This window comes from Carlito syrichta, unplaced genomic scaffold (genome assembly GCF_000164805.1).
Source record: "Carlito syrichta isolate Samal-C Ts95f unplaced genomic scaffold, Tarsius_syrichta-2.0.1 Scaffold303514, whole genome shotgun sequence".
Classification (NCBI taxonomy): Eukaryota; Metazoa; Chordata; class Mammalia; order Primates; family Tarsiidae; genus Carlito; species Carlito syrichta.
In genome coordinates, this window is record NW_007247610.1 from 79,795 (window position 1) to 106,497 (window position 26,703).

The 26,703-nt window shown below is 43.2% G+C and overlaps 1 protein-coding gene across 1 annotated transcript in view; it reads left to right on the plus strand.

Annotated features, from left to right (window-relative positions):
- The first annotated feature begins 64 nt into the window (after nt 1–64).
- E2F3 (E2F transcription factor 3) overlaps nt 65–26,703 on the plus strand; it is a 78,015-nt gene continuing 51,376 nt past the window's right edge. Inside the window, exon 1 of the mRNA XM_008058618.1 lies at nt 65–212. Coding sequence (XP_008056809.1) covers nt 195–212 — 18 coding nt within the window. The 5' untranslated portion in view covers nt 65–194. The remainder of the gene's footprint in view (nt 213–26,703) is intronic.

Consider the following 26,703-nt stretch of genomic DNA (forward strand, 5'->3'; position numbering starts at 1 on the left):
CCTGCTCGCCGGCTCCCTGGCCTGGGACCGTCCCGGCGCCCTCTCACCCGCCCCCGACACCGCCACCCCCCCTCTCCTCTCCCCACCCCCCCACCGGCGCCCGCCCTCGCCCGGCGCCGCCGGTCTGCTCGGCCCTCCGGGCCCCCTCTCCAGCCGGCCCCCCCACCTCCCCCCGGAGCCTGGTGGTTTCGGAAATGCCCTTACAGCAGCAGGTTAGTGACCGGGACGGCGCGGGGGCCGCCGACGCCGCGGGGGCACCGGATTGTGTTGGGGGCCGAGCCGCGAGGGTAGGCGGTTGAGCGGGGTTTTGGAGTGGGAACGGGGGGTTGGGTGCTCGAGGGAAATGAGTAAGCAAGAAAAATCTAACTAAGTAAATGCCCCGGCCTCCGGTTCTAGGAACCTCGGGGCGGGAGTGTCTGCCCCAGGGGGTGGGCATGGTGTTTACGTGTATTTTTTCCAGGGGGCGGATGGATGGGCGATTGAAAACCGGAGGGGGCTTCTCGCCAATGGCCGAGTTGAGCTCTGTTTTCTGTCTTCCTTCCCTTGTGCTGGAGGGGGAGGGGGCGGGTCAGAGGGTAGGGTGTCTGTAGGATTCCCAGGCCACCCGCCACCCCCTCCCTTTGTCCCTGTAATTTATAAAGCGCCTTTGAGAGATGATTTAGGTCAGTATGCGGCTTCTCTTTTTGTTGGTACTAGAAAGAAGTGTGGCCCGGAGGTCTCCCCCTTTCTCCTTTTCTTTCCTTCATTCCCTTCCTCCATACCTCCTGGTCTTCACCCTCGTGGTGAGCCTTGGCCTCCACGAGGCTAGAACTGAACCAGACTCAACTTAGATAAATGGTTGCTTGAAAATGCCAGGCGTGGACCTCACCTTGTCTCAGCTCCAAATGGGTTTATTTTGTAGAGAATCAAGGTTTCGCCGGGGTCTTTAAGAAAGTCTGCACATAGGCAGCACTTTGGGAAATGGGCTGGGTTTGGGAATAATTAGAAAATTTTGGTTTCCTACTGTTCCCAATTTCTCCCCGGGTTGGATCTTAACTGCTTTGCAGCCCCAGAGATACTTGCTGGGGTTCTGTGATATAGTCTTAGTCAAAGAAGCTCATCGTCTTTTTTAGTGACTAGGGTCTGCCAGCAGGGGGGAAGCGGAGTACAGTACCTGCGTACACATCCAGTATCCAGTGTGCTGGATTCTCAGGCACCAGGATATTCCACGCCTTTATTAGCATTAAATACTCGCAGACTTGACCTAAACGTGTTTGGACATATTTTAAGCATATTTGCCCCCTACACAGTTCTGTTACTATATCATAAACCTAACCTTAAACAACCAGCTATTGACATACTTTTTGGATTGGATTCAGATTTATGGGGGTGTAGTTTTGATAATGGGAAGTTGTGAGACCACCAAATTGCTCTTTTTTTTAAGAAAACTTCGAGTGCTTGTTGGGCCAGGTCTCCAAGACTGTCTAGCCAAATTTATTATATGTAGTTCATTGTATTTAAGTATTTAAAGTATAGAAAATTGCCCTCACCGCCTTCCAAGTTATTTCAAAACTTTATCTTCCTTGCCATTAAATTCTTATTCCAGGAGTATATATCCTTTTGAATTTATGTGCTCACAAAATATTTTTCATTACAGAAATATGTTACTTGTATACATATTTGAGAGCATTTTTATATAAAATTGCAATGTATGCTGAATCATTGGTTATCTACACTTTGAGGAGCTGTTTCTTCTAGGAGGGTGTAGGAAATATATCTAGTCAATGCATACAAAGTCCTAAGCGCTGAATATAAAGTTTGATTTATTTCTTATCAGAATTATATTAGCCTTCCATTTAAGTCTCAGAATGTTGTTCTTTCCCCAAGCAGGAACAACAGGATGGGGATAGCTAAATGACTGGCTGAACAAAGACCATCTAAACACTTTGTGCCCAAGAAGAGGCTGAGAATGCTTCAGATGGCCAGAGTTGCAGACCCATCTGGTTCTGATTCCAAGTTCTGTCTCAACATCTAAGAACTTAACCAGAAGCAAATTCTTCACCTTCTTTGCTTAATAGAAAAATATATTAGTATATGAGCTGTACAGCCTCTATTTATAGAGTTTATGTTTACAGACAAATAATCTCGCAAAATTCCGTTTCCTTTTCTATAAAACAGGGACAATAGCAATACTTACTTTAAGGTCATTTTTAAGAGTTAGATATGATAATACATGTAAAATACGTAGCACAATGCCTGGCGAATAGCTGACACTCAGTACAATGAGTATTTAGAAATTTTTTTTTTCTTCCTTAGTAAGAAATAGTGTAAAACCACATGTACACTGTCTCTTTGTTTACATATATAAGCAGAATGGCTTAAAATTTTCTGATGTGACATGTGATTAATTATTTTTATACACTTAGTTTGGGTTTTAAAATGTAGAAAACTTGGTCATTCTAGCAATGGGTAAAATAGGGACATTTCAGTAAGCCATGCCTATAGAGAGATAGTAGTATTGAACTTCCTGAGCATGTGCCTTGAGTTGTGACAAATTTAGGTCAAATCATCCTCACTTTTTAGCCTGAGTTCCGCTCCTCCCATGATCCCATCGACCTGCCAACTTTTGGGTGCAGTTTATGCTTAGTGACTTTTGTGAGAATTGAACTCTCACCCTTCACCATGTCAGAGACATGCACTAGATAAATTCCATTTTAGTTGGTGAACTGTTAGAAATGTAAGAACTCCAGAGAAACTAGTCAGAAGTGCTATTCACTGGAGCAGACAGGACTTCCTCATTTTCTGCCTCTTCATTCTTGTTAAAAAGAAGCTGAATTTACTTTATTCTTCTAGAAAATTTGAGGCCTATTAATGCAAGAGACTATGGCCTGTCACCACCATGGCAACCTACTGATTATACTTTGGGAAAGAACCCTCAATGCTTGAAATTTTCATCTAAGAATGGAGGAACTCCTATTTCAGCAGGGTCTCTTTTCCTGTATGAGTATAAAAGAAGAAAAGTGCTGGGTTCTTGTGGTTCTGTACTCAATAATCTTGCTTCTGCTGAGATATATGGTTGATGCCAAATTTAAGCTGGGAAACAATTTTTAGTCACTACATACTCCAAAATTGAAGTTTTAATATAATACAGTGCCCAGACTTGGGCAATACAAATAGCTCCACTATAATCAGTACCAAGGGCGCCACTCCAATCATCCTCTGAAACAAAGCACCTTAAATGTGGCACTGTGAGCTGAAGAACCCCAGCTTGCAAACAGGAAAGGGTTTTTTGTTTTTCTATAAATCACCGCCTTGTGTAATACTTGGACGAGTAGATTCTGAGATTAATGTTGTGCCGTGTAAAGCTAACTCAAAAACAAAATAGTACTCTAAGCTTAGACATGAATAAATAACAACACCTGGAGATTGAAAGACTGGGGGTGAAAGCTTTTATTGTGACTTCTCAGAAATAGAAAGCAATATTTCTCCTTTAACTCTTCTGTCTATATTGCCACCTGCAAAGATGTACCATCCACACCTTTAACCTCTTTCCAAGGGACTTGCACCTATTTGGCAAAGAGCTTCAAATAATCATAATTAATTTTCTGGCCAGTTTTCAAACTTAACCTGATTTACTAATATTCCACTTGTATGACCAGTTAAAAACAACTTTCTAAGCTAGCCAATTCGCGTTCCCTTTCTACAGACATTTTTAATTAGGATGAGTGAAAAGCAATTGCCTGTGCTCATCAATTCAAGTCGCATAGATTCCCATGAAACCCTCCCAAATGGTGCAAGGTAAAGATTAATCTCAATTCTTATCTTATTGTCTGTTTCATTTTTTTTAAAGAGAGGATCCTCCCTGAATGCTTTGAGGTACTAAATATGGTTTAATGCCTATTTTTATGCTTATTAGTAGCTTAAAAATAGTGTTCCAGGGACTGTATTTACAATTGCTAAAAAGCATTTTTTTCTGCTAATCATTTTTCATGGGACTTAGAAGGGAAGATCACTGGGAAAGCAGTAAATACAGGAAACCACTAATGGGGTCTCCTTCCTCCTACCCTGATCTCCTTTTGGCTTCAAAGAGTGACTTGGAAAATGTATCCGACACAAAGAAAAGTTGTATGATAGAGCAGAAGGTACAAAGAAGCAACAACTGAGATGGGAGACAGGAACCTTGCTGGGTAGGGGTAGGGATTATTATACATAGCGGGATAACACACCTCGCTTTATTTAAATAAGAGGGAAATTGGTTTATTTCCTGTTCACACTTTTGCTTCCAACCCTCTCCCATTAATGCAGTGTGTTCTTGGAACTCAAAGAACGTATATTACAGGCATGTGTTCACTGTCTCCCCCAAACTTTAACTGGGGGTTAATCTTGGGGCAGCCACAGTTGTCTACAATATAACTTTGAAGGAGAGGTGAGGAAGCCCATTAGTTACCAGATTGCTTCGAAAAGCCCCCTTGCACTTTGCTTTGCTGAAAATATGAGCAAGGCAGGCCCCCTCTTAAATTTGTAAACTAAGGCAGTTTATGTCAGCTGGTTGAGAGCAGTGAGAATTGACAGCTGATGGAATACGGAGGGGGATAAAAAAAATAATTGACTTTAGGCTATTTCTGTTAGTGTAGCCCAACTGTCTGTGGCCATCTGTACTGTACAGGCAACATTCTTATTACTTAACAGTCCCCAAGAACAATAGGTTAGCATAGGCAATAATGGTTATTTACTCTGGTCTTGGAATCAACATCTGAGAACTGCGAAGCACCAGAGTCCTCATCTGCCCAATCCCCTTCATTTTGTAGTTGAGAAAATTAAGACCCAGTGCTGTTAAATGACTTGTCCAAGGTCACAGGTCTTTGCTAGTGGCAAAGCCAGAACTGAAACTGGGGACTCTTGAATTAGAAGAATCATCATTCACCCACAGAAAATTAACTGTTTCATGAGCCCTATATGGGGAAATTGGGATGTGTAGAATACATTTTAGGTTTCCTTCGGGAGGAGTTACATACTTTAGAAAAGATGCATGTGAAGTGTCCTTTGAACAGTTGGCTGTGGAGTAATAACAGCTTGTTCCCAAAGACACAAAATAAGCAAGGCTACTTTAGATGATAAGTGATAGGGAATAAAAAGACGGAAAGACTGATTCTTAACATGATAGTAGTAGATTTAAAGTTTTATATGATATTCGCAAATATGATTGTTTTCTGTGGTTATGACATTTCTGGTGCCTAAAAAGTGAAATGTATACTACACAGAGAATAGACTCTAAAAGGATTTTTGAACTTTCTTGGAGAGAGGGACACAGTGCAGTTCTGGTATTAATAGGAGATTTGGTCCTGGGCTATCCACATCCTGAGTGACTGTGGTGGTTTTTAGAGATCCCCAGGCCTTGCCCAGTAACACTGAACAAGGTCTTCGTCCGTGGTTAGCTCCAAGATTTCTGGTTTAACAGAGCCGCTAATCAGTTAACTCTTTCAGAGGAAGTCATCATCCCCTAAAAGCCAGAACTCATTTTCTTAAAATGCCTTCTTTTACTTGTGGGACTGAGAAAGCTTAAAAATAGAATTGCTTCAAGCCCTGAAGCCTGAAAGTGAAACGTAATCCAACATGGCTGTAGTTCACTGACTCGTTAGGGACAGGGATATATGGCTTATCTATAATCCACAAACCAGAAAGGTGCCCTGTACAGACAGGGTCTAACAGCCAGTGAGCTTTAAGTAGCAATAATGAGAGTGTGATCAGTGAAGCTGATTTCCTCTGGAAGATTCTTTGGCAAGTGGAGTGCATCTCAGGGAGTGGAGAAGTCGAATGCCTTTGGGCCTCCCAGCCAGATGCTTTTGACTGACTGCGGAGAAGGGCTTCTCTCTGCTCTAGTTGTCATGATCCCAAAGTGTGGTGGCCCTGGACTCAATCATGGGCAGTGAACTCGGGGCCTGTAGATTTTACTCCATTCTGCTCCTCCCTGTTTCTGATGCTCTGGGGCTCCAGAAATATAACTAGAGCAGCATCACTGAGACTCACACCATCCCCTCCAAGTCTTTACGCATCTGGCAGCACCTTGGAGAGGAGGTTCCTGTGTATATAACCTGTATCCATCTCCTAAAAGGCAAAGTGAGGGGCCGCTGAGGATAATAATGTCAAGTGATTGATCCTGGAGCCACATTGCTGGGTTCTCATTCTTGCTCCACTTAACTAGTTTTGCGACATTTTGGGCAACAGACTGAACTTCTGCATCTTCATTTCCTCATCTGTAAAATGGGGAAAATACCAGCACCTACCTCTGGGGTCCTCATGGAGTTAGAAGGTAAAATGAGTTTATATTTGTAAAGTGCTTAGACCAGGGCATCATACATAAGAAAGACTATGTGAAGTTTAAATAGAAACATGGTGAAATTGCCTGGCTTTTCGATGGCCATCTCCTGGGCTGTCCTTTTGTGATTTTCTTAACTAGCCCTTAGTGTTCATTTCAACCTAATTGTCCCTTTCTAAAGATGGTGGTGATGGGAAGGAGGAATGAACCATGGCACAGCTCTCGCCTAATGTAGTCTTTAGGGCCTAGGGTTTTGTATTTCTTTATAAGCCATCCATTGACTTGGGACAAAGAACAGAATAAGCTTCTTATAGTAGTACTATCCATAGTAATAGTGTCATGAATAAAACCTTTATTTCTGTGATTAAAAGTGTTAATAAAGTGGCACTATTAGCATGAATTGAACTATTAACATAATTTCACTTCTGTATAGTAAAACGTGGCTTAAGACTGAACTGCCAAAATCAGGGAGTCTGGGCTGCTGGGCCCTGGCAGACTTGGGGGCCCTGGCCAGTGTGTATATATGGGGGTTGGGGAGGAAGGGTCTGTCTTGCAGAACCAGCCTCTGGACCTCCCTTTCTCCTTCTTATCTCCCTCTCCTCTCTTTTTTTGGGGTTACATCTGTTCCTTCCCCTTCACCTCTCCCTCTGCGTGGGTCTTAGCAACCTTCAGTGGCTGCTTCCTGGACTTACCTCCTGGACTTAAATTAATTACAGTCTTTCCCAGTGTCAAGCCATGGCGAAACCTTGCCTTTCCTGTCATCTTGCTTTCCATTCCTTCTCACTCAGATGGTGTTGCAGGTTTCCCACCAGCACACTTGCATGGGTTCTTTCTTCTATTCTGCCTTGCTCCTTTTGCTGCCCTCCTTTCCTCTGGCCCCTCAAAGCCCACATCAAAGGAAAGTTCGGGCACAGAGCCTCCCCTGATTCCCCAGGGGCATGCCCCCCCATCCTTCAGGTTACTGCTTTCCTGTAGCACATCACCGCCTGCCTTGTATCCTGATCTGTCACGTTCTTGATGTACTCTTTCTCCCAACGCATAAGCTCCGAGAAATCAGACTGACTTTTTCATCTTGTGGTCTCTGCAATGCCCTGTACGTTGTAGACTTAGATATTTGAGAAGATGCATTTTCATTAGGCACCTACAATGTGCCTGGCACCCATTATTCCTGTTGGGGATGCAAAAGAAGTATGAGGTGTGATCCTCCCACTCAAGGGTACAGTCTGTTTGGGGAGATGAGCTTTAAACACAAGTTGATCTGCAAGCAAGACTAAACAGGAGCCGCGAGGAAAACAAGACTCATCTAGTCCTCAGTTGTATGGTGTTGACAGGAAGTGCCAGGGGAGCAGGTGAGAATCACTAGACTCCTGCTGGGCTATGAGAATGGGAGGCCACCATTCCCATGGTTGTCACTCTTGAGAGCACATTGGGAGGAGTAGGGTCGAGACATGGGTGTTTTTTTCTTTTTAATGTCCCAGATGATTTTAATGTGCTTTCTGAATTGGAACTTCTGGGCTAAATGGAGAGGAGAGACTGGAGAGGTCCTTCTTGGCTGGAAAAACATAAGCCAAAGGTAGGGAGGCAGAAAGGTTACATAAAGAGGGACCAGTTGGACAAGAGTCAATATGAGGAGATCACAAGACTGAACCGAACTTTGGATGTGTTGGTAAAACTGAACTAGACTTGGGGTTGCCTTCATACAAGGGTCTGGCAGGGAGTAAATTGGGGAGCGGGATATGAGTGATGGGGGTTTGTGCTTAAACAAAGAAGAAATGCGCTATGGATGGGGGCATGGGACCTTGCCCCAGGCAGTGGTGCCAGAGGGGAAGGCAGGCCCTCTGTGTTGCCAGGTCTTCAACCATCTCAAAATGCCAGAAACCTACCAGTTTAAAAATGTTGGCTCAATTAAAAGGGAAAATGTGCAGGCCAAACAAAATAGGTCTCTAGGCCAGATTTGGCTTAAGGGCTGCCACTCAGCAGTCTCTGGTCTATGGGATAATAATAGCTAATGTTTATCGAGTGCCCGCGTGTATCGAGGGCACTAAACTAAGTGCTTTGCTCACATTAGCACATTATCCACATAACAACCTATGAAGTGGGTATTATTATCATCCTTGTTCTACTCAGGAGGAAACAGACAGCCAGGGGTTAAGGGGCTGGCTCAGGGCCCCTTAATAAGTGGGGCAACCGAAATTAAACCCAAGGAGTCTGGCTCCAAAATCTCAGCTTATTCCTAGTTTTTTTCCTTTGTGGTCTCCGGCATTGTATTAAGTAGTAGGGACCCAAGATAACCTGTCAAAAAATAATGCCGTGTTTTCCAAGTTTACCTGATAATAAGAATTGCCTATAGCACTTGTTCCAGATGTAGATTCCCAATCTCCCTCCCTGTCCTCAATCAGAGAAGCATCAAGGTCTCGTCTTGGGTACAGATGAAGGTTCTTGAAACTGGATTGTCCAAGGAAAGGCAGAATATCTGCACATTGCAGCTCATCTCAACACCATTGAAGAGAACAGGCCTACAGGCCCCAGGCCTCGTGCCCACTATTGTGGTCCCAACTTGTGTGTGTGTGTGTGTGTGTGTGTGTGTATGTGTGTGTCTCACTCTATTGCTATTGCTGTGTGTGTGTGTGTGTGTGTGTGTGTGTGTATGTGTGTGTCTCACTCTATTGCCCAGGCTGGAAAGCAATAGCATGCTCACGGCCACTGCAGCCTGGGCCTGCTGGACTCAGGTGATCTCTCTACCTCAGCCTTCCAAGTAGCTGGAATTACAGGCACACACCATCACACCCTGCCAATTATTTTATTTATTGTAGAGATGAGGTCTCGCCAAGTTGCCCAGGCTGGTCTCAAACCCACGGGCTCAGACAATCCTCCCAGCTTGACTTCTCAAAGTACTAGGATTATAGGCGTGAGCCAAGGCGCCCGGCCTGGCCCCAACTTTTAGATTTCCAGGTCACTGCAAAGGCAAACCATCCAAAAATGGACCACCTAAAACTTAAAGGGACTGAAAAAAGAATGGACCCCCAAGCCCCTTAGGTTGAGGATCTATGCTCAGGAGGTCGGAGTGAGCACAGTTGCTGTACACCAGGCACCATCACCAGCTGAGGACCCTGTCTTGAGTCGTTTCTCTTCCTTGTAGTAGGAAGACTTCATTCTGTCCGGTCTGGGTAACCAAGGGGGGTTTGTCAAGACTTCCACCATAAATCCTATGCCAAAGTCACATTCCTAGTGCTCAGCCCCAGGCCCATGGTGTCACTCACAACCCACTTGACCATTCTAACTAGCCATTCCCTCCACACCGTGCACACGCAGACAGAAAGCCTGAAATCTGAATGAGAAGAGAAGCAGGGCACACCATCTTGAGTACGGGTGCTATGGAGTGGTGAGTCTGGAAGCAGGGTGGCAACAGTGACAGTGTGAAAAGGCAAATGGAAGCAAGGGACAGGCTGAGGGAAGAAAGAAGTACAAGACCTTTGACTCCCTAGATGTTTAATTCCTAGAACTGGAAGAATGGATGAGGCTGAGCTTCTGCCCTGTCTGCGTGTGCACTTTGTGGAGGGAATGGCTAGTTAGAATGGTCAAGTGGGTTGTGAGTGACACCATGGGCCTGGGACTGAGCACTAGGAATGTGACTTTGGCATAGGATTTATGGTAGAAGTCTTGACAAACCATAGCAGGCCAAGAACTGGTCTCCCTAGATTTAAAAAAAACAGAAAGAAATTAAATGTGGTGCCATCAAAACCTTTTCATCATTTTCACTTCTCCCTCTGTAATATGAAAACGAGACAAATTCATCAGGTTGATTTTTGGGGATCGATATGTCAGGGCTCCCAGAGACGAGCCATCAGATGTTATTTATTACATGCCTTTCTAGGTCTGTGCCTGGCTCCTAACTGCTCTGAGAAAACCCATAGTTTGCAGCCTCTCAAAGCAGAGAGCCAGCTGGAGAGTGCTGTGCATAAAGAAAGGTCACATAATTATGTCCTGAACCAAGATGACTCTTTTTACCATTATTTCCTAAGCTCTTTGATTTTGCTGATTAAAAAAAAAAAAAAAAATCTTGGATTTATTTTCTTGAGCTCTAGCATACTGAAGTTTAAAGATGAGAGTCTTTGAGTACTCTGGAAGAAAGAGCCATGTGAATTCTAAGTATCATATAATTGATTTTTAAATATGTAACTTGTGTTTAAGCCTATTTGCAACACTGCTTGAATTGACTGATTTTGTTGCTATATTGGGTAGCGAAACTTGTGACGATCACACTAATAATGTGGTAAAGTTTCCATCCTTTCATGTTACTGTTTTTCTTATTAGTGTCTCACACACCCTAATTCTGGGAATAGTCTCTAGGAGGCAAAATTTTCAGCCCTGGAGACCCATGCATGACACAGTGGTGTGGTGTGGAAGGTTTGTAGACGTGAAGATCTGGCTCCAGGAACATGCTCTGCCACTTACCAGTGTGTGACCTTTTACAGATTACACTGATGAGCTGTAGTTACCTAAAATAGTGATCCTCTCTCCTATTCTGGCTAGAAGGATTAAATGAGATAGTGTTTATAGGAAATATATTTTGTGTTCCTTAGTGCCCCTCACCCTGGTAGGAATGCTTAAGTGTTTGTTGAAGTTGAACTCTCAACATTTTGACCTTCAGGGAAAACAAATTATTGAGCAAACACTTAACTGAGCACCCATTCTGTGCAGAACGTAGTTCCTGGTACTCTCGGGGTTCCAGAAGTGACTAGGATGTCCTTCTTTCCCTGAAGGAGTTCATCTGGAGACAGGAGAGGTGTTCTTTAATAACTAAGATAAATTAGAAAGCAGTGAAGACTATAAGAAAATACCGGTGAAATTTTTTGGGTAGGGGAGGAACAAGGCTTTAGGATGTTTTAAACTGGAACAGAGTTTTGGCATCTTGACATTTTGGCAAATCCTTCTTTGTTGTGGAGGCTGACCTGCGCAGTGTAGCATGTTTAGCAGCAACTCTGGCCTGTACCCACATAGCTGCCAGTAGCATCCTCCAGTTAACGACAATCAAAATTGTCTTCAGGCACTATCCAGTGTCCCCCCCAGAGGCAAAATCACTTTCAGTTGAGAACCACTGAACTAGACCTGGAAGAAAGGGCAGAAATAGGAAATCATTAAAATATGATCAATTTTAAAAGCAACTGATTCCTCACCACTGGGTTTTAACTTTGGAATGCCTAACATCCCGTGTCACCCCAGAACTGGGATTCTCTGCTCCCGCTCTTGGTATTGCTCTGTGTAGCCCACTGAAGCCCTGTCTTTTTTATAATCAGACATAATATTAATTGGCTGCTAGAAGCCTCTGTGTAACTTGGAGAAGGAAGGATCCACATCTGCAGTTCAGGAAAGAGAATTTTGCATTTGTCATGGATTCAACTGAATAATCAAGAGAGACCTTCTACTCAGGCATAGATTTTTGTTTTTATTGAGAGACAGAGTCTTTGCTCTGTCCAGGCTGGAGTGGCACATGCAGTGACACGATCACGGCTCACTGCAGTCTCGACCTCCTGGGCTCAGGTGATCCTTGTGCCTCCCGAGTAACTGGGTCTATAGGCACACACCACCACACCCAGCCTCAGCATGCTTTTTTTTTTTTTTTTAAGCAGGATTGATTGAGATGACAGAAAAACTCCCACAGTGGGAGGGGACCCAAGGGGGTTGCCCCAGCATGGCTTTTAATCCAGCTTAGCCACTTCATGGTTACATGATTTGAGTATACCCCTGTTTCCTCCTCTGTTAAATGAGGAAAAGCATGGTTCCTAACCCATTGAGTTATTGTGAGGACTGGATGCAATAATGCGTGTAAAGTGCTGGCTCCAGCTCCAGCCCTGGCCACATACTAAACACTGACATTTGTTGTCTTCATCACCTATATTGTTATTGTCATCATGGTTATTAAGTTGAGCTTCCCTGTCAGGGCATTTCAGCAGTCAACTGCCATTCCCTTTGTTGCTGGTGCTTTTGCAACTGTTTTCCTTGCTTACGCTTCCCCACGCTGACTACGGTTTCAGCCATGAGCGCACTGATGCATTTGACTTATTTAGCAGGTATATATTGAGCACCTAGTATATGCCAACCATCTTTCTAGGCACTAGGGATACAGAAGTGTCAGAACAGACAAGATTCCCTGCCTTTGTGTGGCTTGTGTTATAAATGATGAAGATTTTGCCATATAATAAATACCCTGTTTTTGTCTCTGATGGGTGCGGCTCTTTATGTGTTTATTTGTTTTGAGAAGAAGTCTCACATTTATTTAGTTTGTTAGTTATTTTGAGTAGAAAGAAGTCTTACCCTGTACCCAGACTGGAGTGCAGTTGCGTGCTTACGGCTATTGCAGCCTCCACCTGCTGGACTTAAGTGAGCCTTCTATCTCAGCCTTCCAAGTATCTGGAACCACAGGCTTGTGCCACCACCCCCGGCTAATATTTTTATTTATTGTAGAGACAAGGTCTTGCCAAGTGGCCCACGCTGGTCTCGAACTCCAGGGCGCAGTTAGTCCTCTCCCCTCCGCCCTCCAAAATACTGGGATTACATATGTGAGCTACCACACTGAGTCTGTTGTCATTCATTCATTCATTTTTAAGAACCATGGTTCTTAAATGTGTGGTCCTGGACCAGCATTACTTGGTAGCTTGTTAGAAAGAGAAGGTTTTAGGTTATGCCCCAGCCCTACTGAGTTAGAAACTTAGCAATGGGGCGGTGGCATATGGTTGAACAAGCCTCCCGTGTCATTTCAGTGCACCAATTTTGGGAGCCAATGTTTGGGGAAAGCAAGGAGTGAGGAAAACCCTAGGACTTAATTGGGCTGCAACAAATTGGTACCATCAAATAACAAGGTTGCTCATATCATGGGATTCTAATGACATCAGAGCTTACAAATAATAGTCTTGGGTATACCAAGACAGTTGAAACTGTCAGTACCCTGGACCTGGCCACCCCTCCTTTAACTGCGAGCACTCTGGGAGGCCTCATGAGTCGCCACAGTACAGGACACTTAGAACAGAAATTTGTAGCCCCTCACCCCAGGCTTCCTTTCATCGCCTGATATGCAAGGAAACTGCTCCCCCCGACCCACCCTTCTCCGAAGTTTTGTGACATGTTTGTTTGACAGTTTTCTTCTTTTAATCCCTTCTCATTTGTCTTAGCTAGCATCATTAAAAATTCTATATCTGTAATCAGATTGCAAGCCAGGTATACAAGGCTTATCTGGAAATGAAATGGTGGCACTTTTTGGATGTCCAGTCATCTGGGTATTTAAAGGTACTGTGAGGAATGAGAGACCATGGGAAAGTATCCAGCCCAGAACTGGGCACAGAGTGACCATTCGATAAATACTGGTGCAATTTCTCTCCCCATACCAACTCTTTATAAAAACCAATAAAGGCATTATATAGACACCATAGTTCTTTGTGTGAAAAGCTTTGGATGACATACAGTTTGAGTATGAATAACCATCATATAAATTAAAGCCAAAATCATAGAATGAGAAGTCTTCATTTCTTAAAATATTTTTGTAGACTGGGCGCAGTGGCTTACACTTGTAATTCCAGCACTTTGGGAGGTGAAGGTGAGAAGATTGCTTGAGCCCAGGGGTTCAGGACCAGCCTAGGCAACTTGGCGAGACCTCATCTCTACAGTGAATCAAAAAAAATTAGCCAGGCGTGGTGGCATGCACCTGTAGTCCCAGCTACTCCAGCGACTGAGGCAGAAAGATCCCCCGAACCCAGCAGGTCAAGGCTGTGGTGGCGATGAGCATGCCACTGCACTACAGCTTGGGCGACAAAGTGAAACTCCGACTCAAAAATAATAATAATTTTTTAAGTAATTAAATAAACTTAAAAATTTTTTTAAATGGATGTTACCTAATTTTTTTCCATGGTGATGGATTAAAACAACAAAAAAAGCCCAAATCAGTTTGGCAGAAATATTGTACTTCTGCACAAACTTAGTTATTAGGGTCTACTTATAAGTAACCTGTCCATGTAACAGCCGTCATTTAATTCACAAACACTGATGAATTACTGCTGTGTTAAAAGGAGTGTCTGGGATGTTTGGCAGTTCCTTTTGGAACTGTATTGAAGATATATATGAAAGATCAGCAGGCTGTCTCATAGCGCAGTTTTGCCTTCGTGGTTCTCTTCTAAAAACATCTCTCTAGCCCTTGGTGGGCATTTCCTCTCCCTTTTTGTCCACCTTCAGTCAAAACAACTTCTGGTTACAGTGATGGTTTTAAGTTTGCTATTTGTGGTTGATTATATTACAGAGGTAGGAAAGGAAGGCCAGCAGGACTCATTTCTTGCTTCCTGCCTTGCTCTAGTGTAAGGATCAGCTTCTCCCTTCACTTTGAGTTTGTTGCTCTATATAGTAAGGGTAGACAAGGTGTGGTCCTTAAATGCCCGTCACCTCTAGACAGAGGTCTTGCATGACTCGCTAACCCCATCCTTTCTAAAAGCAGCTCTGAGGGCTGAGATGTGGGCCTCCACTCTGACTTGTGGAGTAAAAGAAAGTGGATTAGAGCAGCGCTGTCCGTATAGTCGAGTTTTGTAAACATTTGTCCGAAGGATCTAGAGATGCATTATTACATTTGACAGTAGCAAGTGACCAAGTGTCCAGCTCTTTTGAGTCTTGGTTTTCATTTCTTGTAATATAAGAATAATACTGTTTAAGTGGCCTGTCAGTTGGCTGTCTGTTTTAGGTAAGGTATATAGATCTCTGGCAATTTTTGCACCTTAGCAAGTTCTCAATAGGAATAGATGTCGTCCCCAGCTGTGCAGGATTAGGAATTCAGATTTATGGCTCTTGAGGACTACTTTATGTCAATCAGGCTGACAAAGTAGAATGTGAGTTTATTAATTTACTTGGAGAAATATAACTGCCAAGTGGACAGTTGCAAAAATTGGTACTGCCTGTGTTCCTGGTCAGAAGAAGTTTATTAGCTGAGTCAGAATAAAGGCATTGAATGATCCTGTTAGCATCCTCCAGCTGTGGTTGTGCCTCCCTAGAGTGTACCTGCAGAGGTAGGAGTACAGCTGGCTGTCTCAGGAACATCTGGACCCTGTCATTTACTCTGATGTCCAGTTCCATGACTCCGATATGAAACACTGACTTTGTTGTCTTTTCTTTTTATTTTTTTTAAGAAGATATTTATATTTACTACACATTCAGTGTTTTTATTTTTTATTTTATTTTATTTTTTTTGAGTTGGAGTCTCACTCTGTCGCCCAGACTGGAGTGCAGTGGCCGCTTCCGGCCACCGCAGCCTCGACCTGCTGGGCTCCGGCGATCCTTCCGCCTCAGCCTTCCGAGTAGCTGGAATTACAGGCATGCGCTACCACGCCCGGCTGATTTTTTGATTTATTGTAGAGATGAGGTCTCGCTGCCCAGGCGGGTCTCGAACCCGCGGGCTCAGGCAATCCACTCACCTCAGCCTCCCAAAGGCACGGGATTACAGGCTGAGCCACCGAGCCTGGCTACATTCAGTGTTTTTAAAAGTCATTATACAAACAAGTGGAGTGAAAATGAGAATACTCTCTTCATTCCCTCCTAGTCTTACATCCTTCCCAGAGGTAATCACAATAACAACTTGGCTTTTCCCTTTTATAACTATTTGCAAATACATATTCTACATATAAGTGCAAATGATTCAAAACTACAAAAGGGGTACAAGTTATGGCCTGCAGTTTTTGCTTAGCAAGGTATGAGATGTATTTCCATGCCCATATTTATTGATGCTCCTTATTCTTTTTTTCCTGAGTAGCTAGGACTACAGGTGTGCGCCACCACACCTGCCTTTTTTTTTTTTTTGGTAGAGAAGAAGTTCTGCTATGTTGCCCAGGCTGGTGTCAAACCCCTGGGCTCAAGCAGTCTGGCAGCTTCAGCCTTCCAAAGTGCTGGAATTATAGGAGTGAGCCACCGCACCCAGCCCAAGATGCTCCTTACTTTTATAGTAGCTGCACTTCCACTCATTGTATGGATATGCCAGAATGTATTAAGTTATTCCAATTTGGTGGTCATTCCTCTGATTCTAATTTTAATGGTTACTATTATGAACAGTGTTATATTGGACATCTGTGTACATATTGTGCCTGTGTATATTTCTGTAGGCTCCATTTGTATATGTTGAATTTTTTTATCCCAAGGTACATACATTAAAATGCTTTTAGATAGAGCCAAATTGTCCTCCAAAAAGGCAGAACCAATTTCTATCTCTGCCACTGGTGTAGAGAGGTACTTGTTTTCTCATACTCTTTTCAACACTGTATAACATTAGTTCTTCTGCAGTTTCGCTAGTGATGGTTTTGCTAGTAGTACTAGATGGTATCTCATGTTTACCTTGTGTTTCCTTATTTATTGCTACTGCTCCCACCACCACTGCTACTATTACTGCTACTGACTAATGCTGGTTGAGTGTTTTTATATGTCAGGAATCGTTTCTAAAACTTTACATGAAATTTACTAATTACTTTATTTACTTATTTTTGAGTTAGGGATCTTATTCTGTTGCCCAGGCTGGAGTGCAGTGGCTTGATTATGACTCACCACAGCCTCAATCTCCTTGGCTCAGATGATCCTTCCACCTCAGTCTCCTGTGTAGCTCAGACTACAGGTGTGGGCCACCATACCCGGCTAATTTTTTTATTTTTTGTAGAGACACATTTTTACTATGTTGCCCAGGCCAGTCTCGAACTCGGGCTCAAGAAGTCTGCCTGCCTTGACCTCCCAACGTGCTAGGATTACAGGCATGTGCCACCACACCCAGCTGAAATGTACTCATTTAAACTTCAGTGTGCCTTTAAAATGGGTGTGATTATTGTTCTCATTTTATAGATGATGAAAAAGAGATAGATAAATAAAGTTAAGTAGCTCTGCCCTAATTTACACTTCTGTGAATTGCCTCCTTGAATTCTTTACCATTTATGTTTACAGGGCTATTTCTTGTTTTTTTACTGAACTATTAGAACTTATAGATTTTAGAATAGTAGGCTTCCTCTGGTGTATGTCTGTGTGTGTGTGTGGTAATCATAAGTATATTTCAGAGATATTGCAGGTTTGGTTCCAGACTATAGCAATAAAGGGAATATCGCAAAAAAAAAGTGATTTACATTTTATTTCCCATTGCATATGAAAATTAGGTTTACATTCTACTGTAGTTTAAGTGTGCAGCAGCATGATGTCTAAAAACAGTGATCATCTGATTTTTCAGAAAGTCGCATTCTTTCTGCTGGTGAAGGGTCTTGCCTTAATGTTGAAGACTCCGTCTGATCCCGTTGCTGACGGCTAGACAACTTTTAAAAATACGACAACAATGAAGTTTGCTGCATTAGTTGACTCTTCCTTTCACAAAAGATTTCTCTGTAGCATGTGATGGGTTTGACAGCATTTTATCTACACTAAAACTTTTTCTTTTTTTTTTTTGAGTTGGAGTCTCACTCTGTTGCCCAGACTGGAGTGCAGGGCCGCTCCCGGCCACCGCAGCCTCGACCTGCTGGGCTCCGGCAATCCTTCCGCCTCAGCCTCAAGTAGCTGGAATTACAGGTGCGCGCTACCAGGCCTGGCTTATTTTTTGATTTACTGTAGAGATGAGGTCTCACCAACTTGCCCACGAACCCGCAGGCTCAGGCAATCCACTCACCTCAGCCTCCCAAGGTGCGGGATTACAGGCTGAGCCACCGAGCCTGGCTCTAAAACTTTTTCAAAATTGGAATCAATCTTTTCAAACTCTGCCACTACTTTATCATGTAAGTTTATGTAATATTCTAAGTCCTTTGTTGCCGTTTCAACAGTGTTCACAGCATCTTTACCAGGAGTAGATTTCATCTCAAGAAACCACTTTTTGGTGGGATGTAGTGGCTCACACTTGTAACCCTAGCACGTAGGGAGGCCAAGGTGAAAGGATTGCTTGAGGTCAGAAATTCCAGACAAGCCTGGGCAACGTAGTAAGACCTCATCTCTACAGAAAATCAAAAAATTAGCTAGATGTGGCGCATGCCTGTAATCCTACCTACTGGAGAGGCTGACGCAGAAGGATCGCCTGAGCTCAGGAAGTTGAGGCTGTGGTGAGCCATGATTGTGCCACTGCATTGCAGCTTGGATGACAGAGTGAGACTCCAACTCAAGTAAATAAGTAAGCAAACAGGCCACTTTTTTTGCATATCCATAAGAATCAACTCCTCATCTGTTGAAGTTTGAACATGAGATTGCAGCAATTCAGGCGTCTTCAGGCCCCACTTCTAATTCTCTTGCTATTTTCACCACATCTTCATTGACTTATGCCACTAAAGTCTTGAACTTCTCAATGTTATTCATGAGGGTTGGAATCAACTTCTTCCAAATTCCTGTTAATATTGATACTTTGATCTCCTTCCATGAATCACGAATATCCATAGTGGCATCTACAATTGTGAATCTTTGCCAGAAGGTTTTCAATTTACTTTACCCAAAAGAGAAATCACTATGTTTGACAGCTGTAGGCATACAAAATTAATTTATTAAATCATAAGACTGGAAAGTTAAAATGGTTCCTTAATCCATGGGTTGCAGAATGGATGTTGTGTCAGCAGACATGAAAACAATATTAATCTCCTTGTACATCTCCAACAGAGCTCTTGGGTGACCAGCTGCATTGTCAATGAACAGTAATATTTTGAAACCACTTTCTGAGCAGTAGGTACCAACAGTGGGCTTAAAATATTCAGTAAACCATGTATAAATAAGCACAAAAACAGGTATAGTGGCTCACGCCTATAAACCCAACACTTTGGGAGACTGAGACAAGATTCCTTGAGCCCAGAAGTTCAAGACTGGCCTGGGCAACATAGTGAGACTCTTATCTCTACAAAAAAAAAAAAAAACAAGTCAGGCATGGTGGCATGCTCTTGTAGTCCAGCTACTTGGGAAGCTGCGGCAGGAGGATCCCTTGAGCCCAGGAATTCCAGGCTGCAGTGAGCTATAATCACACCCCTGCCCTCCAATCTGGTGACAGAGCAAGACCTTGTCTCTTTAAAAAAAAAAAAAAGTAGGTAGATACACTGTCATTGAGGCTTTGTTGTTCCATTGATAAAGCACTGGCAGAGTAGATTTAGCATAAAGATAAAAACATCTGACCTTAGGACTTTTTGAGATTGTAAATGAGCATTGGCTTCAACTTTAAGTCACCCAGCTACATTGGTCCCTAACAAGAGTCAGCTCATTCTTTGACCCTTTGAAGCCAGGCATTGACTTTTCTCCAGCTATGGAAGTCCAGGATGGCTTCTTCTTCCAATAGAAGGCTGCATTGAAAGTTTGTTGTTTTGTGTAGCCACCTTCATCACCTATCTTAGCTAGATCTTCTGGATAGCTTGCTGCAGCTTCTACATCAGCACTTGCTGCTGCACTTTGTACTTTTACGTTACAGAGATGGCTCTTTACCTTCTTAAACCTCATGAGCTAACCTTTACCAGCCTCCAGCTTTTCTTGTGCAGCTTCCTCACCTCTCTCAGCCTACACAGAATTGAAGAGAATTAGAGCCTTGCTCTGGATTAGACTTTGGCTTAGGGGAATTTTGTGGCTGGTCTGTTCCTCTCTCCAGACCACTAAAACTTTCTCCACCAGCAATAAGGCCGATTCACTTCTTAACAGTTATGTGTTCACTGGAGTAGCACTTTTACTTTCCTTGGAGATCTTTCCTTTGCATTTACAACCTGAATAACTGGTGCAAGAGGCCTAGCTTTTGGCTATCTCAGCTTTTGACATGAGTTCCTCACTAAACTTAATCATTTCTAACTTTTGATTTAAAGTGAGAGATGTGTGACTCCTCCTTTCACTTGAACAGTTAAAGACCATTGTAGGGTTATTGATTGGCCTAATTCCAGTATTGGCATATCTTAGGGAATAGGGAGGCTCTAGGAGAGGAAGAGAGCTGGGGAACTGGTGGGTGGAGCAATTCAGACACAACATTTATCATTTAAGTTCACCATCTCATATGGGTGTGTTTTCACCATCATGGTACCCTAATACAATTGCAATAGTGACTTCAAAGATCATTCATCTCAGATCACCACAACAGATATGATAATGGAAGACTTTGTAATTTGTGAGAATTACCAAAATTTGACACAGAGACATGAAGTGAGCACATGCTGTTGGAAAAACAGTACTCAATAGACTTTATTCAGGGTTGCTACAAACCTTCAGTTTGTTAGTTTTTTTCTGTTGTTGTTTTTGTTTTGTTTTGTTTTGTTTTGCAGGGTCTTACTCTGTTGTCGAGGCTGGAGTGCAGTAGCACACTCATGGCAACCACAGCCTTGACCTGCTGTGCTCCAGTGATCTTCCACATCACCTTTCCAAGTAGCTGGAACCACAGACACATTCCACCAAACCTAGCTAATTTTTTTGATTTATTGTAGAGACGAGATCTCACCAAGTTGCCCAGGTTGGTCTTGAACTCCTGAGCTCAGGCAATCCTCTCACTTCTGCCTCCCAAAGTGCTGGGATTACAGGTATGAGCCACCACGCCCACTTCTTCAGTTTGTTTTTTAAAGAAATAACACAGTATCTGCAAAGTGCAATAAATCATGGTATGCCTCTGGTTTTTTCCAAGCCTGTTGTTTTTCTTTTGATATTTTTGTGATGTGTCTGATGTATTTGATATTTCTGTGATTTACAGAAGATTTGTTCATTTTTTTAAAGTCATGTGTTGCTTAACAACAACTGTCAGAGTATGTATCTTGAGGCAATCTCATTGTCCTGTGAACATCAGAGTCTACTTAAACAGACCTAGATGGTAGAGTCTCCCACAACCCTAGGCCGTGTGGTATGGCCTATTGCTCTTAAGCTACAAATCTGTACAGCATGGTACTGTACTGAATACTGGAGGCAGTTGTAACACAATGGTATTTGTGTATCTAAGCACAGAAAAGTAAAAATACATGTAATCTTATGAAATCACCATCATATATGCAGTCCATTGTTGACTGAAACATTATTGAGCACATGACTGAACATAAAATTCACTTTTACAATTTGAGTTTGGTGAGTCGCTTTAGGAAAACCTTTCCTAATCCTCAAATTACAACAGTGTTCTATTTTTTCTTATTCCTGATTCTGTAATTTTATTATCTTGATCTTTGACCTCCGTGGCAGGGTGTATATGTTTAAGGTGTGACTACTTTTTTTCCTAAATGGATAGCCAGTTCTGCCAGTTATGTTTATTGAATAGTTCAGCCTTTCCCCATGAATTTGAAATACCCTTTTCTCATATTAAAGAAAATTGATCACTCATGCTTATAATCCTGGCACTTTGGGAGGCCAAGGTGGGAGGATTGCTTTCGCCCAGGAGTTCAAGACCAGCCTGGGCAACACAGCACTACCTCATCTCTAGAAAAAATTTAAAAATTCACCCGTCATGATGGCTCAGCTCAGGGGTTGGAGACTGCAGTGAGCTTTGATAGCACTACAGCACTACAACCTGGGTGACAAAGTGAGATCTTGTCTCTTAAAAGAAAAAGTGTGTGTATGTGCTGTGTGCACGTGTCTATGTTGTTCTTTATCTGGACTTCCTGCTCTGCTGTACTGATATCTTTTTCTCGTTGTAAAGAAGTAGCACACTGTCTTAAATACAATAGCTTTATGGAATATTTTTCTATAAATAGGGAAAATCTGCTCCCTCTCATCATATTCTTGACTCTTTTTTCCCATTAAAATTAATTTTCATAGTTACACATTTTTACAGATTGGGGCTCCTCCCCGATCCACTGTGAGTGTAGGATTATAAGACAGATAATAACTGTCTACACCTGTTGGATCATTTCCTGCACTGGGAATGGTAATAAGCATTTTATATTTCTTATTTCATCTAATACAACAGACCTCGAGAGTTGGCACCAATATCCTCATCTGTAGATGAGGAAGTGAGGTTCGGTGATTAAGCAATTTTTTCAAGGCTAGCTGCTTTTTTGGACATTGGTAGAATCAGGATTCCAGACCATATCTAGGTGATTTTGAAACCCCTCCTGACCCTTATGCAACTCCGACTAATGGAATTTTCCCATGGGAAGAGGGCAGGCCATTATCTAGAACGGGTTATCAGGTCTTTCTCCATGTCCTGTGGGGCCATCAGTGGCATTTACAGATTCGATTGTTTATTGTGTGGAGACCTAACAAGATCTCTCCTAAGGATTTACACATTGGGGCAGCAAGAGTAGGGAAAATTGGCTTTGGCAAGGCTATTTGTTCAGATTTAGGACACAAGTCAAGGTGGGACCACAAGTGAGGGCGAGAGAGCTTATTTACCAGATGCTCTTTCTTGTGCCAGACACTGTTTAACCCTTCCTTAGCTCTTTTCTGGAGAGGGGTCTGGGTGTGGTTTGGAATGCAGAGGTGAGGAAGACACAGCCCTGGACATTAAGAATAGGGCAGTCTGCTGGGAGAAGCCACACACACAACCCTGGAAACTTTCTTTTAGAAGAAAACACAACATATGTTAACTCTTGTGGAAGAACAGAGGTCTGAAGTGGATCCAGAATTGTGTTGCGGTAGAGGGGCTCTTAAGTTGGGCATTATTCGTGTATCTTATCAGTCCACCTAACAGTCTGAACCTTCCCTTCCCTTCCCTTCAGGTAGTTGCCTCTTGATTCCGATTCTCTCAGGTACCTTCTGCTGGTTCTTAGGGGGCAACATCAGGAAAGTAATTTTCTTTGGAGAACTTTGAAGCTGACTCCCAAGCAGACGTCCTGCTGAGTGCTCACCGGGAGTCTTGGGCAAGTAATCCCATTTGTTAGGAGTAGTGTATTGATTTTGTGTGTAAAATGTACCCAAAGGCCTGCAACAATGAGTGCATTTGACATTATAATTTTAAATATCTAACAGAATAGCTGTGCAGAAATACTACCCCAGAATATAAACGATTAGCTGCTTAGTGAATTTCTCATGTGCGTGTCAATCAGCAAGGGTTCAAGTTTATTTTCATATTCTAAGTCCTTTAATTTACCTTTTATTCCCAACAATTATAGGTGTATATACAGGGGAATTAAATCTTACAGGCCTTTATGAAAATATATAGTTTTGCTTTGTCATTCACTTATTATTGGTCTACGTCACTCAATTTTGTATTATACAATAGAAGGTACCTAATCAAAGACTTCTCATTTTTACTGCATGACTACACTCTTAATTTTGTAGAAGCGTAGAAGGTTTTCTTCCAGATTGGAAGGTAAATGAATAATTATTTTGTCATTTATTTAGCATTTGCTGCCCGACCTTGTTTCTTATCTGCAGTTACGGCTGTAACATCTGCCCCATTCCCACCCTCCCCATTGGTGGTATCAGACTGATCACCACCCAGTGTCATTTTAGAATCATGGCCACACGTGGACCCACTGGGACTGCACTGGTGGGGCCCACTGGTGCTGGTAACTCTGAAGTCTTGGCTTATCCTCGGCTAATGGGGCTCTCCTTCATGGTCAGGGCTTAACTGTGAAATTTGCCCACCCTTTTAGCAGTTTTTCTCTACATTTCCTTTAAAATATACTTTCATTTCTTCCTTCCCATCCCCCCCAATACAACTGCCCTGGCATCCTGGCTTTTTCCATTCTTGACAAATGATCTGTCCACTGTAACTGTAGCTCCACTGTGCTGATATCTGTTGAAATTAGACCTAGAATCTAAATGTGGCTTCATGAAACTATGGGTGAGACATTTTTCTCTCCAAATAGTCTGTGGTCTTTTGGCACCCAAAACCACCTATCAGTACCTTCTCCACGGTGATGTTGGGGGAAGAAAATGGGGTAATAATGTGTATGAAACTGATTTAGAATTAAAAGTTCTGTTTAGGGTGCAGCATTAGCTGTTTGTTCAGTCTATAATAAAGTAGAGAAATGTTCACCACCACTGCTACCTGCCTCCCCCAAGCATATTGAACTGACTCCAACCTAATTGCGTTTCTTATCATGTAATAGGAATCACACACTCTCCCAATGTCTGCTCCTACAGCTCCTTCTTACCCTAATGAGGCTTTGTATCCCAAAGATTAAATGTTTCATTTATGTTCCATTGACTGAGTTACCCAAACACTTTGTATTTGGTACTTTTTCTCTTAGAAGTTCAAAACAATAATTTGGTCCTGAAACTACTCCTGCAAAATCTAGGTCCATGACAAATGTGACTCCGTTACGCTGGAGGCAGGCCAGACTGCACGGTGATTACTTGGATCGTGCGCTGAGGGAACAGCAGGCTGCTTGAGGGAGAGGGATTGGCCAGGGCAGCAGCAACAGCAGGGTTTGCTTTGTAGTCAAGACTCAAGGCACCCGGGACCCGGCAGGGGTTGTGGCCTGGATGGGTGGGATCAGTTCTCTGGGCTCCAGTTTTCTAATCTGTCAGATATAAGTGATCTTTAAGGCCCCCTTCTGCTCGGACTAAGCCGTAGGGACTCACTGTGGCCATTCAGTTCTTGGGAACTTCAGGGAGGTTTTGTTGGCCGTTGAGTTCTTGGGGACTTCAGAGAGGTTGTGTTGCCAAGGTAGCCACTCGTTCCGCTGCCATGAATTAGGACTACCATTTGAAGCAACTCAGAATGCCAGTGGGAGCTGGTCCCTCCTGCTACCCGCCACACCCTTCCATGCCGGACTTGACAGTCGCTCCCTTCTACTCTTTTCAAAGTCCTAAGAGTTACTTATGATATTTATTATTTACATTTGCATTCCTGATAGCGCTCTCTGAGGCAAGTTGGCGCCAGTTCATCTTAGATTCTAAAGTAGATCTCTGAATTAGGGTGTGGCTCTTCCAGCCTGGGAGTTGGGTGCTGCTCAAATACAGCAGTTTAGGTGAATATCACTACCTGCTGGGCCAGGACTTTCGGTCCTCTCCTACAGTGACTCCGTGAACTACCTTTAAGTTCTTACATTGACTCAGTAAATCACTGACGTGTTATTTTCAAGTTACAGGTGAGGAAACGAAATGAAGGTCAAAGACACTCAGTGATTTTCTTTTCCCCCAAGGTGAAGGAGGTGATTAAGGGTTTGGACTTTGGAGTAACTAGGTTTAACATCTCATGAGCTGTGGGTAACTTGGGCAAGTTATTTCATTTATCTAGACCTGAATTTCCTCATCTATAATATGGAATAAATAATGACCTACCTCTCAGGGTTGATTTGCTGAAGGGAAGCAACTGAATAAGAACATATGTCCAAGCCGGGTTCGGTGGCTCAGCCTGTAGTCCCGCGCCTTTGGGAGGCTGAGGTGAGTGGATGGCCTGAGCCCGCGGGTTCGAGACCCGCCTGGGCAGCGAGACCTCTGCTCTCCAATAAATCAAAAAATCAGCCGGGCGTGGTAGCGTGCGCCTGTAATTCCGGCTACTTGGGAGGCTGAGGTGGAAGGATCGCCGGAGCCCAGCAGGTTGAGGCTGCGGTGGCCGGGAGCGGCCACTGCACTCCAGTCTGGGCGACAGAGCGAGACTCCAACTCAAAAAAAAAAAAAAAAGAACATATGTCTGGAACACAGAAGGGGCCAGAAAGTGTAGCTCTTAAACGTGGTAAGCAAGGAACAGAGATGATACCACAAACAAGCCTCCTGTCTAATTCTTGTATTCGCATACAACTTCCATGTCTAAAGAGAATTAGAGGCATCTGTACATAGATAGACCCAATTACAGTATTTAATTGATCTGTAAATGTATTTACAACAATATTGGTCAGCATGAATTTGGTGCAAATTTTGTTGTAACTTTTTTTCCTTTTTGTTATTCTAAGCTGCCCTACAATGCTTAGGAAATTTCTGGGAACTCAGGACTGTAATTGCCAGGGCAGAGCCAAGACACCAGGTTCTCCTAGGCCAGTGGTTCTCTACTAGAGACGATTCTGTCCCCCGTGTGACTTTTGGCAATACCTGGAGACATTTTTGATTTGTCATAATTGGGAGTGGGAGGTGCTACTTGCACCTAGAGAGTAGAGTCCAGGGATGCCTCTCACCAGCCCCCTCACCACAAAGAATTATCCAGCCCAAAATGTCCCTAATGCAAAGGTTAAGATGTCTCACTCTTAGGTAATCCTGTTCCTATTGCAAGTGGTCTTTCTTCCCTAACTGCAATGTCATATAAACCTTCTCAAACAAGGGATGTAGTGGTTCCCCCTCATCCACAATCTTGCTTTCCATGGTTTCAGTTACCCAAGAACCTAAAATGTAACATGGATGCTCCAGAAATAATTCCTAAGTTTAAATTGTGCGCCATTCTGAGTAGCTTAACACAATCTCATACCGTTCTGCCAGAGACAAGAATCATCCCCTTTGTCCAGCATATACTCACCATGTGTGCTCTCCCTCCCAGCCCATGCCCCTTACTATGTGGGGGGAAAAAAACATTGTCTATGTAGGGTTTGACACTGTCCAAGGTTTCAGACATCCACTGGGGGGTC